The 16,192-nt window shown below is 44.6% G+C and overlaps 1 protein-coding gene across 1 annotated transcript; it reads right to left on the bottom strand.

The window, feature by feature from the left end:
• Positions 1 to 15,549: 15,549 nt before the first annotated feature.
• LOC138358652 (putative mediator of RNA polymerase II transcription subunit 9) lies at positions 15,550 to 15,942 on the bottom strand. Its single transcript, XM_069316718.1, has one exon. It carries the CDS (start codon positions 15,940 to 15,942, stop codon positions 15,550 to 15,552), a length of 393 nt encoding a protein of 130 aa, XP_069172819.1.
• Between the last annotated feature and the right edge of the window lie 250 nt (positions 15,943 to 16,192).

The raw sequence follows: 16,192 nt of genomic DNA, 5'->3' as shown, positions 1-16,192 counted from the left end.
AAGTAGTCCTTCAACGAAAATTGTCCAGCAACATACTAGATGAATTATATTCACATCAACATAACACCATCCTGACAGTACAGGACATCATTGAAGGTTTACATTCCATCATAAACAAACGACGAGCAAATGAGGAAGTTAAAGCCTCTTGCAAGCCTTCAGAAATAGAAAATAAGAGTCAATTAAAGGGTAAAACAACTACCCCAAATAAACATCAACCAATTACTCAAACATCAAGGTGCAGAAAATCTGACAATGCAGCAGCATCCTCCAAGCCTACTGTTACTAGTTCACCCAAACCAGTAACTTCCAAACGTGCAGTAGGCTGATGGACATGTATGTTCTGCAAAATGAAACATTCAACATACTGTTGTGCTAATTATCCAGTCAGAGACACTCGTATTGAGCGACTCCAGGAATTAGGGAGATGTTCGAGGTGTCTCAAGTCACACAACATAGACTATTGTGATACCCAATTCAACACCTGTAACAGGTGTAGAAGAGGTAGGCACCATGCAGCACTGTGCAAATATCCGAAATTAACGTATTCAAGACCCCAGGTGGAAGATAGCATTCCCACCACAGTACAGTACTGCAAGGTGCAACAAACAAAGAGTGTCCAATCAGCAAAGTCTAAAGGTAATACAACTTTACCTACTGCCCAAATTACCATCCTGAATAAGAGGGCCAAGGTCCATACCCGTGTGTTGTTTGACCAAGGATCCCAGAGAACATTTGTCACTAAAAAGTTGGCAGATGAACTACAATTAAAGCCTGTAGCCCAGATGTCATTCAATATCTCAGGGTTTGTAACAGATGCAGGACCTCAAGTCTACCAGGTGGTACAACCATCAGTATGTTTAGGCAGGTACGTCTGTAGAGTACAAGCCATTGTGGTGGACAAAATACCAGTAGACCTACAAGTTCAAGGTCTGAGAGCAACAGCCAAATTCCTGAGAAATAGAGGAATAAAATTGGCAGATAATATTAAGTCTGATCACCTCACCGACTTCGGTCTCCTTGTAGGGACAGACTATTGTCATCGATTCATCAGTAGCCCTACTAAATATCAGGGTATAACCATGTTAAACTCTGCAGGAGGTAAATTACTCTCAGGCCCAGTATCAAGCTTGAGGAGACCTATGCCTGCAGATAAACAATACCAATAGAAATCTAAATTTGTCAGCTGTTTATATTTCTCCAGTAGCATTATACTAAGGAGATTACAGCTGACTATAGTAACAGAGGTTGATGTTAGTATCATCATTTGAAGCTGGAGATGAGTTCATGAGGCCTCAGTGGCAAATCAGTGAACAGTAGCCTAAAACAGCTACAAGTCACTGCGACCAATGTCACTGAACCCACTGCAGTCTCAGAACCATACTTTACTTTAATGATGAGCTATTCAATCTTCTGAATCAATTAACTAAATTAAACCCCAATAAATCTGATGACTGATTTGATACATTTATTATTTAATCAAGATGTATTCCATGGGCCTCAGTGTTTATATATCAGTGACCAGTTACCTGAACAAATTTCAAGTTATATCTAATGTCACTGATCTCACTGCAGTCCCTGAATCATACTTGACTGTAGTACTTGATCACATTCAGTCTTCTGAGTTAAATAATATGTATTTAGGCTTGAATATTAGCCTTTCAAGAGTTAACAGGGAAATGAAATCGCATTAGACTTCTAACCCCTGCAACTCTAGTACGGGACATCCGTCCTGTACGAACAGACGCACAAATGTGTGATTACTAACTACTAACATCAAACTAATCTAATAATTCGAAGGAGGAGTATCGGTGTTCGTCTGTTCTAAATAGGACTTCGACCCGTGAGCAGCCCCTGGGGAATTATGTCGGAAAATCCGACACCATTTAATAATAATATCATACAGACAGATAATTGCTGCTGTATTGTATAAACAAGTTAACCCATAGAAAACGTAACTTGTAGTGGAATTACCGTCTACAGAAAACGGAATATCATTACCACACACTATTAAAAATTCACCACCTATTATGGTGGGAATTATTCTTAAATACATTAGTCTTTGGACTTTACCATCATAAAAACATCTCATATAAATTAACTTAATTATCAGAATTAAAGTAGAGTAAATGTGACCCTTCTATCACTTACTGTCATCTGGACAATGTAGGCCAGTAGCGTCAGTGAGGAAGGAGGGGCAGCCATTGTTAGACTTAGACCAGAGGCTCACGGGAGCAAATACGGCTCCTGTTAATTTTACTTGGACGAAGTGTTATGGAAACCAAAGGTGTATCATTATCAACACGCTGTCAACAAATTCAAGTTAAGTGTTCTACCGAAACCCATTTATCTATCATTTATGGCCATTAATGTCATTAGATATCGGTTAGAGCATAAGATCGCCTCATACTAAAGGTAATTAGCCAGGTCTTCATGGTTCCTTGTACAGTGTTTTCTCTGATATACCTGTCATATACTAGGATTCTGGCTTCACAGCTAGCGCCCTTTTGACAGGTCAAGACGAGGAAGCATGCTTTGTGCATCAGTTACCAGGGTGATGGAAGCTACCTCAAAGAGGGAAAATGTGGTGTCTACATCCTGGTTATACCTGGTGGACTAAGGCCTGCTGTACAATAAGATAAGGAACCTCTTCAATGTATGTAGTCTATTACTGTAGTTTGATTGGCTGCATATATATAAATTTAATAAACCCCCTAATGTGTAGAGGATCGATTTGTGAGATTATGAGATTATTGCAGAAATACAGTCCACTTATCATTATACAAATTGTTATCTAAGTATATAAATTAACGTATATATAAATTCATATAAATTAAATAAATAAAAATCTCACAGGTCGGTTCCCACATATGTTCTCCAACTGCTAATAAAATAACAATTATTGACATTTTAAGATTTTTATCACTAATTTCAAATCGGGATTTTTTTTGCAATTTTTATAACTTTTTTCTTTTCATGGTTTGATGTTGATCTATTAGAAAACGTTGGACCATTTACCATGAAGATTATTCACAACAAAAATTTATTGTGTTTGAGGAAGTTTCGGTGCATCGTCACCTAGCACCTTAACTGTGATTTTATAGTTTCCGTTTTTATATTTTCGTTTCTTTCAGAACACATGAGCTCCATTAAACATATTATCTGTGGCATTTTGAATGACCTGAACATCAGACTGGAGGTTTTCTGTGTCCTCTATATTGTCTACTCTTATCAAAATCCCAGTGCCATATGCAAAGGATGACACAGCACAATAGATTGTTTACTTGCATATGTCTGATAAATGGAAGAAAAAAAATACAGGAGCAAGCAGGGTACCTTGGGGGGACGGAGCTTTTCCCTCTGGATGATCCTGATTTTACTTTGTTAACTATTGCACTCTGATTTCTCATCGTTTGAAAGTTAAGGATCCGTCTTCCCTTCTTTGCTAGTAATTACTTTTGAATGCTTTTGTGTGCAATAGCACCATGGTCACATTTGTCAAAAGCTTTTTACAAAGTCTGTGTATAATAAGTCAGCATTGTGCTTTCCTCTTGTGGCATTTATTGCCATGTCAAAGTGATCTAGCAATTGTGAGAGGCAAGAGCACCCTGTTTTGAAACCAAGTGGTCCAGGGTTATATAGATATTGCGAGTCCATGTGATTAGTGATCTTACTTCTTAGCACTCTTTGAAAGATTTGTATGACAAATGTTGTTAGGGTCATTGGTCTATAATTATTCGTATCTGATTTACTACTTCCTTTTTGATGTGGCGCGATCTCCATTGTTTTGAGTACGTAAGGGATAACACCGGTATCTAGGCTTCCTATCCAACAGATACTTAGGATGCACAGATGCACAACAGCCTGTGATGTGATGTTGTGCACGTCTTGATGAATGTAGAATTCAAGGAGTCTGAGTCGTTCTGTAGCCTATGTATTTCATTCATTTCTTTGTTATTTGTAAACATTCCATCACACTTGTTCAAGGTCCAATGCTATATGTAAATTTTATTCTAAATTTTGAACTTGAGAACAAGAATTTTTTTATTCCTCTCTTTTGCACTTATAGCCATTTGTACTCTTTGCCTCTCCTGAATTATATGATTCTCTGCACCTTAAGCTCGAGCATTTCCATATCTCCACCTAGTCGTTGTTGGGATTGTGACGATAATCTCCTTCAAGAGATTGAGCCTGCTCTTCCCTCCAAAAATACGTCGATACATCTATATAAAACTACTATGGAAGAAATGTCCAACAATGACAACAACACCAGCAAGGTTTGCCAGAGCGCACAACGTATGCAGCCAGGAACACCTGCTCAGCCTCAAACCGCCAAACTACCTGTCTTGTTGCCGGCTCCTCGATGATTGGCCGCCGGTCTGGCTGCAACTGCACTCCACCCACCATACTACTTGATGTCTGGGGCCGCCACGACCTCAGTCCTCAGAATATTCAGTGCTTTCATATGGTTAACACTTCTTCCTGGTAGACTGAGCTTTGGCTTACGTGTACTAAGAGAGGTGATAGCTTAAAGCCAATATTCCTGCACCTCTCATTTTATTGTATATTGCACAGCTTGTTATTGCTCACTTGTCTTAACGTAACTTTTCATTTTGTCATATAATTATTCTTATTATTTTGATTGATTAATTCTATTATACGAATTTGTATGTCCATTTTATTCATGTTTTGTTTATTTAACGTAATTAAAATTTCATTGTTAAAATTTACTTGTGTTTTGTGTGTCTTCTCCTTACCTTACCACAGACGAAGTTCCAGATTTTCTATTTTTTTTTAATTCTATGTGACGAGGCCATACCCCTAGCTTTGAACAGCCGAACACCAACGCGTTACCGTCACAGGATAGAGTGGCACATTTGAGATGTTCTGTGATTTATTTTCTTCACATATAGAGGGAGTGCCGTTCTCGTTCCAATTTGCCTCTTTTTCTCTTTTTTCTTTAATGGTATGTGATTTCCACATATATCTTGTACTATTGTGCCTACGTTCTCGACACACTAGTTAAAGTTGCATTATCTAGCTGTTCTTCCCAGCATATTTCTGCGTTGTCCTGGTTTATTAGTTCCCAATTAATCAGTTTGTTATTGAAATTGAATATACTGAATTCTCCTCATTTTGAAATTGAGACTGGCTGCACAGGTCATGCTTGTCTGAACTTCTATTAGGTTGTGATAGGAGTAACATGTATTGGTAATTGTTATGACCCTAATGAGCTCATCATTGTTTGTGAAAATAAGATCTACGATGTTCTCCTTTCTAGTTGGTTCTACTATTTGCTGTTTAAAGGAAAACTCTCATACATTTGCATGAGGTCATTTGTGTGTGACTGTTCATTTAGACTTCTTCCTAAGATGCTTTCTGGAATGACTGTATTTGCCATATTTTTTTCCATTTTAGATGCCATAAGTTGAAATCATCAACCAAGATGATGGTGGTAGTGATGGTTGTTGTGCAAATAGTGTATAGGTAATGGCATTGGTGGTAGTTGTAGTCATTTAGCAAGTGTTTCTTTGTTTCAGTTATAAACTACAATTAAAACTTCCCAAAATGTTCATATTTTTCTTTTAAATTAAATAATGCATCATCTACCTTCTGTAAGTACAAATAACTGACAACACTTTATCAGCTGAATCAAGGGGAAGTCAAAGGTTAAATGGGGATTCATCTCTGTTGTTCTTCCATAGGCTTCCTTTGAAGCTTTTGTAATCTATATGACATCATCTACATATTTTGTTTTCATACGAGAACTGGAAGAGTCTGTTATGGTCGTGAAAATGTTACAAAGATGAAAATTGTGTGTAATGAAGATGTGGCCCTGTACTTCATGGAGGGATGACGAGCTCCCCAGTTGGTTAAATAAAAAATAAAACAAGTGCAATAATGTAAAACACTGAATTAAAGGAAGCTACACGTGTCAGTTTATAACTACTTACCTGCTGCTGTAAGTACCGTGTGAAGAAAAATGCGACAGCCACCGTATACGACACGAGGAATATCCTCATCAAGCCCCATGGGTAACGACCTGTAATAATAATCTGTAATTATGCAACAGAAGCTGATTACAAGTCATTTATCAAACCATCTAAGTAAAGAAGAGACTATACATATAATTACGTAATAGTGGTTGATGCCCTTATGTGTTATTCAATCCTTGGACACAATTGGGCAAATCCCCTTCATGGATACTTCCTCGTCGAGTGTAATTTATGAAACCCTTCAATCATGGAGACGATGTTTGTCGGAATACAGATACACTTTATCACACTTGTTGCTCGACGCTTCTGATCAGCTTGCCAGGCCTATCCACATCAGTGCATTATTTGTGGAGATGGTCACCCTGCTTGTTAAAAATCTCATATTTATTCAAAGTTGAAACAAGCGATTTTTTGTTTAAATCTTAAGGTTAGTAAATATTAAACAAGATTGAACTGAAACCTAGGCATCCTGGGCTTCCATCTTCCCTTACTATCCTTGAAGAACTCTTCCAGCATCTTGACTCCAACCACTCCAGATCCAAGACATTAAGTCCACTCGCTCATGAAAACGGCTTTACATCCATCTTGTCATAATCTCTGGGTGATCATCCAAGGCCGACCATTGCCATGAGGTCTGGGGACCTGACAGTACTCACACCACTCCGTCCCTGGCATCCAACCCGACCACCCGGGGTACTCACACCTCTGTTACTCACCACACTGTGAGAGATGATGTACACTCGGCTGCTTCCCGCTCTCCTCATTACTCTGACACTCATCATAAAGGCTGAGAACACGAGGAAAAAGACACAGATACATCAATGTTTGCTGACGATGCCAAAATTATGAGAAGTGTTAAGACAGAGGAGTACTGCTTGAGGCTTCAAGAAGTCCTGGACAAACTGAAGGAATGGTCCAACAAATGGTTGTTAGAATTTAACCCAAGGAAATGTAATATAATAAAGATAGGTGTTGGGAGCAGGAGACCAGATACAAGGTATCATTTGGGAAATGAAATTCTTCAAGAGTAAGAGAGAGAGAAAGACTTGGGGGATGATATCACACCAGACCTATCCCCTAAAGCCCATATCATGAGGATAAAATCAGCAGCATATGCCAGGTTGGCCAACATGAGAACGGCCTTTAGAAACTTGTGTAAGAAATCATTCAGAACTTTGTATACCACATATGTCAGACCAATCCTGCAATATCCTGCTTTGTCATGGGTTCGTATCGTGGCCGGGGAGTATCTGGGTGCAAATCCTTAACTGTAGCCTCTGTTTAACTCAACAGTAAAATGGGTACTTGGTTGTAAAAACGATTCTTCATGGGAGTCGTATCCAGGAACCTGCCCAAAATGCTACGCATACTAGTGGCTGTACAAGAATGTAAAAACTCTTATATATATCTCAAAATAAATAAATAAAAAAAATATGCAGCTCCAGCATGGAGTCTATATCTAATCAAGCATGAGACTAAAAAAGAAAAGGTTCAACGGTTTGCCACCAGACTAGTACCCAAACTGCGAGGTATGAGCTACAAGGAGAGACTACGGGAATTAAACCTCACGTCGCTGGAAGACAGAAGAGTTGGGGGAACATGATCACCACATAAAAGAGTCTCAAAGGAATTGATAGGGTAGATAAAGACGGGCTATTTAAAACAAGGGGGACACAGGTAGAAATTAACTGCCCAAATGAGCCACAGAGATATGAGAAAGAACTTTTTCAGTGTCAGAGTAGTTAAAAAAGGGAATACATTTGGAAGTGAGGTGGTGGAGACTGACTCCATACAAAGTTTCAATTGTAGATATGATAGACCCCTGTAGGCTCAGGAACCTGTACATCAGTTGATAGAGAGTTGAGAGGCGGAACCAAATAGCCAAAGCTCAACCCATGCAAGCACAACTAGGTGAGTACATCTGCATTAACGGGTCTCCTACACTGTAATCTCACATCTTATAACAAATTAAGAAACTTTGATTTCTCCTCATTTTACTATAAAGAGATGAAATCACTTGTATGGCAAACTATAGTGATTTCCTTGGCCTACCTAACTGAAACACGTTCCTTAGAGAACCATTACTTGTTTCATTACCTTCAGAGAACTGAAGAGCTTCCATGATTGCCTTCCTCTACTAAGTCTTTCAGAGGCACACCAACGACCCGTATATCACACATACTCCAACACCAAATTTCCTCGCTGTTAAGGTGAGATATGTCTCTGGTCACTGTTAAGGTAAGCCATGTCTCTGGTCACTGTTAAGGTGAGTCATGTCTCTGGTCACTGTTAAGGTAAGCCATGTCTCTGGTCACTGTTAAGGTGAGCCATGTCTCTGGTCACTGTTAAGGTGAGCCATGTCTCTGGTCACTTTTAAGGTGAGCCATGTCTCTGGTCACTGTTAAGATGAGCCATGTCTCTGGTCACTGTTAAGGTGAGCCATGCCTCTGGTCACTGTTAAGGTGAGTCATGTCTCTGGTCACTGTTAAGGTGAGCCATGTCTCTGGTCATTGTTAAGGTGAGCCATGTCTCTGGTCACTGTTAAGATGAGCCATGTCTCTGGTCACTGTTAAGGTGAGCCATGTCTCTGGTCACTGTTAAGGTGAGCCATGTCTCTGGTCACTGTTAAGGTGAGTCATGTCTCTGGTCACTGTTAAGGTGAGCCATGTCTCTGGTCACTATTAAGGTGAGTCATGTCTCTGGTCACTGTTAAGGTAAGCCATGTCTCTGGTCACTGTTAAGGTGAGTCATGTCTCTGGTCACTGTTAAGGTGAGCCATGTCTCTGGTCACTGTTAAGGTAAGCCATGTCTCTGGTCACTGTTAAGGTGAGCCATGTCTCTGGTCACTATTAAGGTGAGTCATGTCTCTGGTCACTGTTAAGGTGAGCCATGTCTCTGGTCACTGTTAAGGTGAGTCATGTCTCTGGTCACTGTTAAGGTGAGCCATGTCTCTGGTCACTGTTAAGGTGAGCCATGTCTCTGGTCACTGTTAAGGTGAGCCATGTCTCTGGTCACTGTTAAGGTGAGCCATGTCTCTGGTGTCACAAGGGGTGGGCTGGGGCTTTATTAGAACTCGACTGCTAGGGGCTCAGAAGGCAGAATACTCAGCCCCTCCGACTCCCGGGATTCACCAGAGTCTCCTTGGTCCCACAGGAGAGGACCAGCAATGCCCACCACCGCAGGTCTTTGCTCCCAACACTAAAGGGGGGTGCCACTGATTCACCCTGGGAGCCCTTCAGTCAAACACGGGGAAAATGCTGTTAACAATTCCGGCCTAGACCCGTGGAGAAGTGAAGGAAGACTCAGGCTTACCTTATAACAATAAGCTCCCTGAGTCTTGCCTGCCAGACAAAAAGGTTGCAGGAACTTCTTTCCCGCCTGCCTTCCCTATCTTCTTCTTAACAAGGTCGCCAGCTGGGTTACTATATCTGCACCCCAGCGATGCAGTTCAGGGGGTGTATTCTATACTGTTTGTTGCCAGAGTGTTGCTACTCCAATAGATCTGATACTGGACTGTCAGCCCAGGGTACTCTCCCATAAAAGTCTGTGTTGCTTTACCTCTCTCCAGCCATTACATTACCTGTTGCCACCAGTCAGGCTCTGATACTAGTCGGATGGCCTAGGGTACACTTTTATATGTCTGTGCCGCTTTACCACTCTCCAGGCGATAAGAACGTCTATAGAGAACGTGATGTTCCCTAGGTTGCACTATGATAACCCTCGTGTATGCTCATAGAGAAATATTATAATGGAGGCACACTTAAACACAAAGATAAAATGTGTGAATTTACTGACACAAATTACATGTTCACACATACAATCACAAGCAATACATGAAAAGGAAAATAAGGATAATAAATCTGGAGATCGTCAGCAACTCTTCTTTCACGACCTCCAACCACTCCTTCAACTGGGCAGATTAGACAGGAGTCACACACTCTCACAGAAGGGCCTCTTCGCCACCTCCTCTTCAACTGTCCTGCCATCCACGCACACTGTCTTCTCCAACAGTCCTGGACACAAGCTGCCCTGCAGCCTATCCTACTACTAAAGTATTTATGCTATACCGCAACATACATATGCAAATATCGTGGCCTATCTAGCCTATTCAAACAAGGGGTAATGGGAGGGAAATTTGATCTACCTTTACATTCCTGGCTCATGACGCCTGTCCCTTGATGGTGTGAGATTCCCACGCTTCCTGAGTCGGTCTTTGACGATCCAGGAACGTTCCACAGGTCCTCAGGTGTCATGAAGCCTTCGCGTCATCGCCGATCCAATCCCAGAGATTCAGCTATCCCAATCCTGGTTCGCCAGTGGGCACTGAGCTAGTCACTAATGCACGCACTCGTCCCTTCCACAAGGCGTTGCTCCTTGTCCTAGGAACGGTGTCGTCCCTCCAAAGCCCTCAGTGAATGTGACCCGATCACAACTAAGCCTGCACGCCGCACCTTCCAGATCCTCAGCGTCGAGCGGCGCCGCCCAGCGTCGTCGCTGACCAATTTTCCAAGTTTGGCACTCCTCCGCTCAATGAACTTGGCTTCCTTTTTGCTTCCCAGAAGCGCAGGGTCTCCAATAACGATGGTGGGCTGCGATGGCTAGCTCTCATCCAATGAGAAAGGCTCGTAAAGCCTCAAATCCTTGAGAGCTGACCGAGGCACGTCCTCTCACCTCCACAGTCAGGTCAACTCTGACGTTGGCGCCACCCAGGGCACTCGGTGACGTCACGGCGGGCTCTGATTGGTCGCCCGTGACCTAAGTCGGCCAATCCGCAATCGGCTAGCGTTTTCTACAAAATGGCGGATCTGCAGGTAGGGGGTACTCTTTCATTTATATCAGGGCGCCACCTTCCCCTTACCTACAACTTATAATGTAAATTTCTCCCTTATCTGGCAGCCGGTCTGGTCGCCACAAATACCAACAGACTCCCTGTATCTCAGAGAATCAGTAGGGAGAGCTGATATGACTCTTAAAGCAGGCAAACGAAAGAAATAGGAGAAGGCACAGTAACATACCCCTCCTCTTAAAATAAGAGTCATATCGGTTAGTAAATCCGGGAGAGGGCATCTGCTACCACATTCTCCCTTCCTTTAATGTGCCTGATTTCCAGCCAGTACTCTTGTAACAGTAGGGCCCATCTTGTTCTCCTCTGGTTCGAGTTCTTCATCCTGTGCACGAACGTCAACGGATTATGATCGGTGAACACTCGCACCGGTCTAGTACCTCCACCCCACATAGGCGTCGAAATGCTTCAGTGCCAGGATCAGGGCTAAGGCTTCCTTTTCCACTGTACTATAAGCCCTCTGGTACTTTTCGATTTTCTTCGAGTAGAATGCCACTGGACGGTGGACTCCGTCCTTCTGTTGAGCTAACATGGCTCCAATCCCCACGTTGCTAGCGTCGAGGTACAAGATAAAGTCTGACTCAAAGTCAGGCGAAATCAGCACTGGCGCTTCAGTCAACAAATTCTTAGTCTTCTCAAAAGACTCCTGGCAAGCTTCCCTCCACTTCCATCTAACGTTCTTAGATAGCAACTCAGTCAGAGGGTGTGCCACTGTCGAGAAGTTCTTGCAAAATCCTCTATAGTATCCAATCATCCCTAAATATCGCGACAATTCTTTTCTCGTCCTGGGATTCGGATATTCTTTGATTGTTATCACTTTCTGGTCTACTGAAGTCACTTCCCCTTGACCCACGACGAAACCTAAGTATTCTAATCGGGCCTTTCCGAATTCGCTCTTGGCCAGATTAACTGTCAGGTTCGCTTCTTCCAATCGTTGGAACAACTCCGTCAGTCGATTCATGTGTTGTTTCCAGCTATCGGCGTACACCACAATATCATCTATGTACACGGCGCAGCCTTCCATCCCTCTTAGCACTTCGTTCATCATCCTCTGAAAACAACTTCCGCTGTTCTTCATACCAAATGGAAGCACTTTGTACTGGTACAATCCATCTGGAGTAGCAAACGCTGAGATCTTTCTCGCACTCGGAGACAAAGGGATTTGATAATATCCTTTCAACAGATCGACCTTGGTGACAAACCTTGCGTTTCCCACTTGGTCGATGCAATCTCTTATTCGGGGCATCGGGTGAGAGTCCGACACGGTTATGGAATTCACTTTGCGATAGTCGGTGCAAAAACGATATGATCCGTCACTCTTCTTGACCAGCACACAGGGCGAGCTCCACTCACCATTGCTGGGCTCAGCGAGATCATTCGTTAGCAGATATTCCACCTCCTGTCGCATGATCTTCCTCTTCTCAGAACTCACCCGATAAGCGCTCTGCTTGACTGGCTTTCCTCCGCGCACATCTTCCTCGTGCACCACACTCTTGTGCCGTCGTGGCACATCTGTGAAGAGCGACTTGTTCCTTCTTATCAGGGTCACTAGATCTTTCCTTTTCCCTTGATCCAGATGACGCAGCCTCTCTTCTAGATGTACCAAACTTTCTGTATTAGACAGGCGAGTACCATCGGCACGGGCCCACTTTCTTTCCTCTACTGGCAACACTTGGCTCATCTCCATACACAGAGCCAATTTCCCTTTTTGCGACTGTGTTGCTCCCTTCACTCTCGCGCCCTCTGGCTCCTCAGGGAAGTATGGCTTTAAACGGTTGATGTGACATACCTGTGTCTTGTTGGGGCGTTTCGGCTTGCTGATCTCATAACTTACAGGACCCACACGCCGAACAACCGAGTATGGACCACCAAAGCGTGATTCCGTCACTCTACCTCTCCCAGGTAGCAACATCATCACTCTGGCTCCTGCCTCGAACTCCCTTGGGACAGCCTTTTTGTCGTACCAGATCGACATCTTCTCTTGAGCTGTCTTCAAGTGATCAGCAGCCAATTCCTTTGCCGTTTCCAATCGTTCATGGAATTTCTGCACATACTCTTCCATTGTCACTAATGTCTTCTCCGCCGTCAATTGCTCCTTCAGCATCAATAACGGGCTCCTTACTTCTTGCCCAAACACTAGCTGGAAAGGAGAGAATCCCAGAGACTCAACTATAGCATCTCGGATCGCAAACAGGGCTGGACAGACAGCCTCATCCCATTCCGCTCCCTGTTCTGCACAATACACTCTTAAGATGGTCTTCAGAGTGGAGTGGAACCTCTCAATCGCTCCCTGCGATTGAGGTCTATAAGGTGACGATCGTAGTTGGGCTATTCCCCAGCTTGCAATAGCCTGCCTAAACCACCTCGACTGGAAAACACTTCCACAGTCGGACTGGATCTCCTTGGGCACACCTACCCAAGCAAAGAACCACTGAAGGTGTCCCATGTCGCATCTCGATGTCACCTTCCGCACTGGGACCGCCTCTGGAAATCTCGTCGAAGCACACATGATGGTTAATAAGTAATTATTTGCCTTTCTTGTCCTAGGTAGTGGTCCCACAACGTCGATTATTAGACCGTTCAAACGCCTGGCCAAACGCAGGAACTGGAACCAAAGGTGATTTCGGGATGGCAGGGACGTTCTTCCCCGCCCTCTGGCACGGGAAACACGTCTTGCAGATTCTTCTTACATCCGCGTCCATGCCCGGCCAATAAAAATGTTCTCGAAGCCGGCTTAAGGTCTTGGTTACTCCTAAGTGACCCACGGGATCAACTGAGTGTGCAAGCTTTAGCACCGCGCCTCTGTACTGCGCTGGCACCACCACCTGACGCCTCACTCTCAGCATATCATCACCCGCTTCTTCCCTAACCGGTCTCCACTACCTCATTAGCACTCCCTTCACCATAAAGAAGTGAGTCGGTGACTCGGGTCCGGCTAGACCTCCTTCCGCCTCCCGTACCAACTCAGGAAACTCTTCATTTTGCAGCTCACCTAGACGGGTGTGGTCAATACCTAGAGAACTGGTGACAGTAACTTGGACACTCCTATCCGACCCTTCCTCACCTGTCGCTTGTCCTCTGGCCTCTTCCCGGAACAAACGATCGAGCCCCAGGTCACCCGGCATGTTCCCTTCGGCATGACTAAATCCGCTCACATCATCTTCCTTGACACCTCGTCCCGACGTCACCGCACATACCGGAAATGCCACTCTCGCAATTTCCATTTCGCCACTGCTGGCGCCCGTCCTGCTGCTCTGTCGATAGGGCTCTATATACTCCTCACCCTAAATCAAATTCGGGAGAACACATCCCCCACAGGAGTCATTCCCTAGGATCACCTGAGCTTTCATCCTGGGCAGTAAAGCACAGACCCCTACCACGAGAGTCTGACAACCATAGTCTGAATTAAGAGTCACCTTATGAAGGGGCATCCTCACTTGTTTCCCCAACGTCCTCATCAGGGCTTCCCCTGTACTGGAACTTCTGTAGTCCTCTGGGAAGAGGGATTCACTAACAAGGGTGAAGTCGGATCCAGTGTCCCTCAGAATCCTCGCTGGCACATGATCAGCTCCTCTTATCTTCACCGTCCCCTCACACACAAAGGGGTTAATCTTCGTCTCCCTCATCACCGGCATATCACCTGAGTTATCGTTGGCTTCTTCGCTTCCTATCCTCGTGAAAGCCACGTTTCCACCGTGCCTGGGGCGACCGCACTCCCTTGCAAAGTGTCCTCGTCCCCCACAGTTGTAACACCGACCGCCTCTCCTGGGCGACCCTCTACCAGTCACCCTGGTAGCACCAATGGTAGAGGTTCCCTGGGTCCTCCTAGGACTCTCTGTCGTCGGTTCCCAGGCAGCAGCACTCGCTCCCAAGCTAGGTCCACTGCTCACAGCTTGGGGCGTCCCTTGAGCTCTTGAACTGGGTTACTTCATCGGGTACACTACTCTTGGGAGAGTACCCACCTGTCCTCGCTCCTCCTGAACTCCTGAACTCCTGAAGTTCCCTCTCGACCAGGGGTAAGGCGAGTGTCTGGGCAGCCCCTCCCTCCTAAGATGTAGTGCCTCCTCCAGCATGTCGGCTCGGTCTGCTGCAGCCTTCAGGTCCTTAATACCTGCTTCTCTCACCCTTACTCGCAACTCAGGATGGAGCACTGACATAAACTTCTCCATCACTATCAGTCGTTTGATCTCATCCGCCGATTCCGCTTCCTCCGCCTTCAACCATCGCAGGAATTTCTGTTCCATATCCCTGGCAATCTCGGCGTAAGACTTCCCCGACGCTCTCGTACACTCTCTGAACCGCTTCTGGTACATCTCCGGAGTCAGCCGGATTGAGTGGAGCACCGCATTCTTAATCATGTCGTAACTAGCACACTCCTCTAGTCCAGCATGTTGTAGGCTTCCAGGGCCTCATCAGTCAACCTGCCCTGGACCAGAGCAGCCCAATCATCTTCCGGCCACTCCTTCAGAGTCGCTATCCATTCGAAGTGTTTGAAGAACGCCTCAGCTTCTTGAGGTTCGAACGTAGGTAAGTCACATTCCCTTACCTTGAGATCATCCCGCTGTGCAGCCCACGATCAACGCGACGCGATTCGACTTCTTTCTTTGCTTTTATCTCCTCCAGTCGCAGTTGTCTCTCTCCTTCTTCTTGCCGCAGCCGAGCTTCTCGCTCACGCTCCTCTCGCTGCATTTGTGCTTCTCTTTCCTCTCGTCACAGCTGGGCTTCCAGTTGCATCTTCATTATTTCCAGTTGCAGGCTCCTCTTACTACAGCTGGACCTTGCACTGCTCTCACGTTCACTGTGAGTTCTCCCCATACTGGTAGGCACTTGGGATGGCTCTAGTTGGGACGGTTCACCTTGGGACGGCTCTTCTTGGGATGGCTTCTCTCCCTGAGACGGCTCCTCTTGAGATGGCTCCTCTCCCGTCGCCTCCTCTCGAGCCGTGAGCTGTGCCATGATCTCTATCCTTCGCTCCGCTATCTTAGTCGTCCTCAACCTGATCCCAAAGTGGTTTGCCACTTGCTGGAGCTGGTCCTTGGTACACTCTTCCAAAATTCTCTCATCTCTTGTCTTAATAAATTTCTTTACTTTATCCTCCTCCATCTCTATATCATCGAGCATACACGGCAGCACAGACAAGTTAGTAGGTACTAATTTCATCGTTTCAGTCCCTTAGCTGGTTGGGTAACAATACTACTGAATTCACTGGCAACACTGCATTAGTACCCTGGCAACACTGTCTTGAATTTTGGGCAACTCTGTACCTTGATTACCATACCATGGCAACACTGTAGCCTGATCCACACTTCTTGGCGAAGTTGCCAGTTCTTGGCTACCGTGGTTCAAATCCTGG

This window comes from Procambarus clarkii, chromosome 85 (genome assembly GCF_040958095.1).
Source record: "Procambarus clarkii isolate CNS0578487 chromosome 85, FALCON_Pclarkii_2.0, whole genome shotgun sequence".
NCBI lineage: Eukaryota > Metazoa > Arthropoda > Malacostraca > Decapoda > Cambaridae > Procambarus > Procambarus clarkii.
Note: the sequence above shows the minus strand (reverse complement) of the source record. Positions and strands in the feature narration are given on the sequence as shown.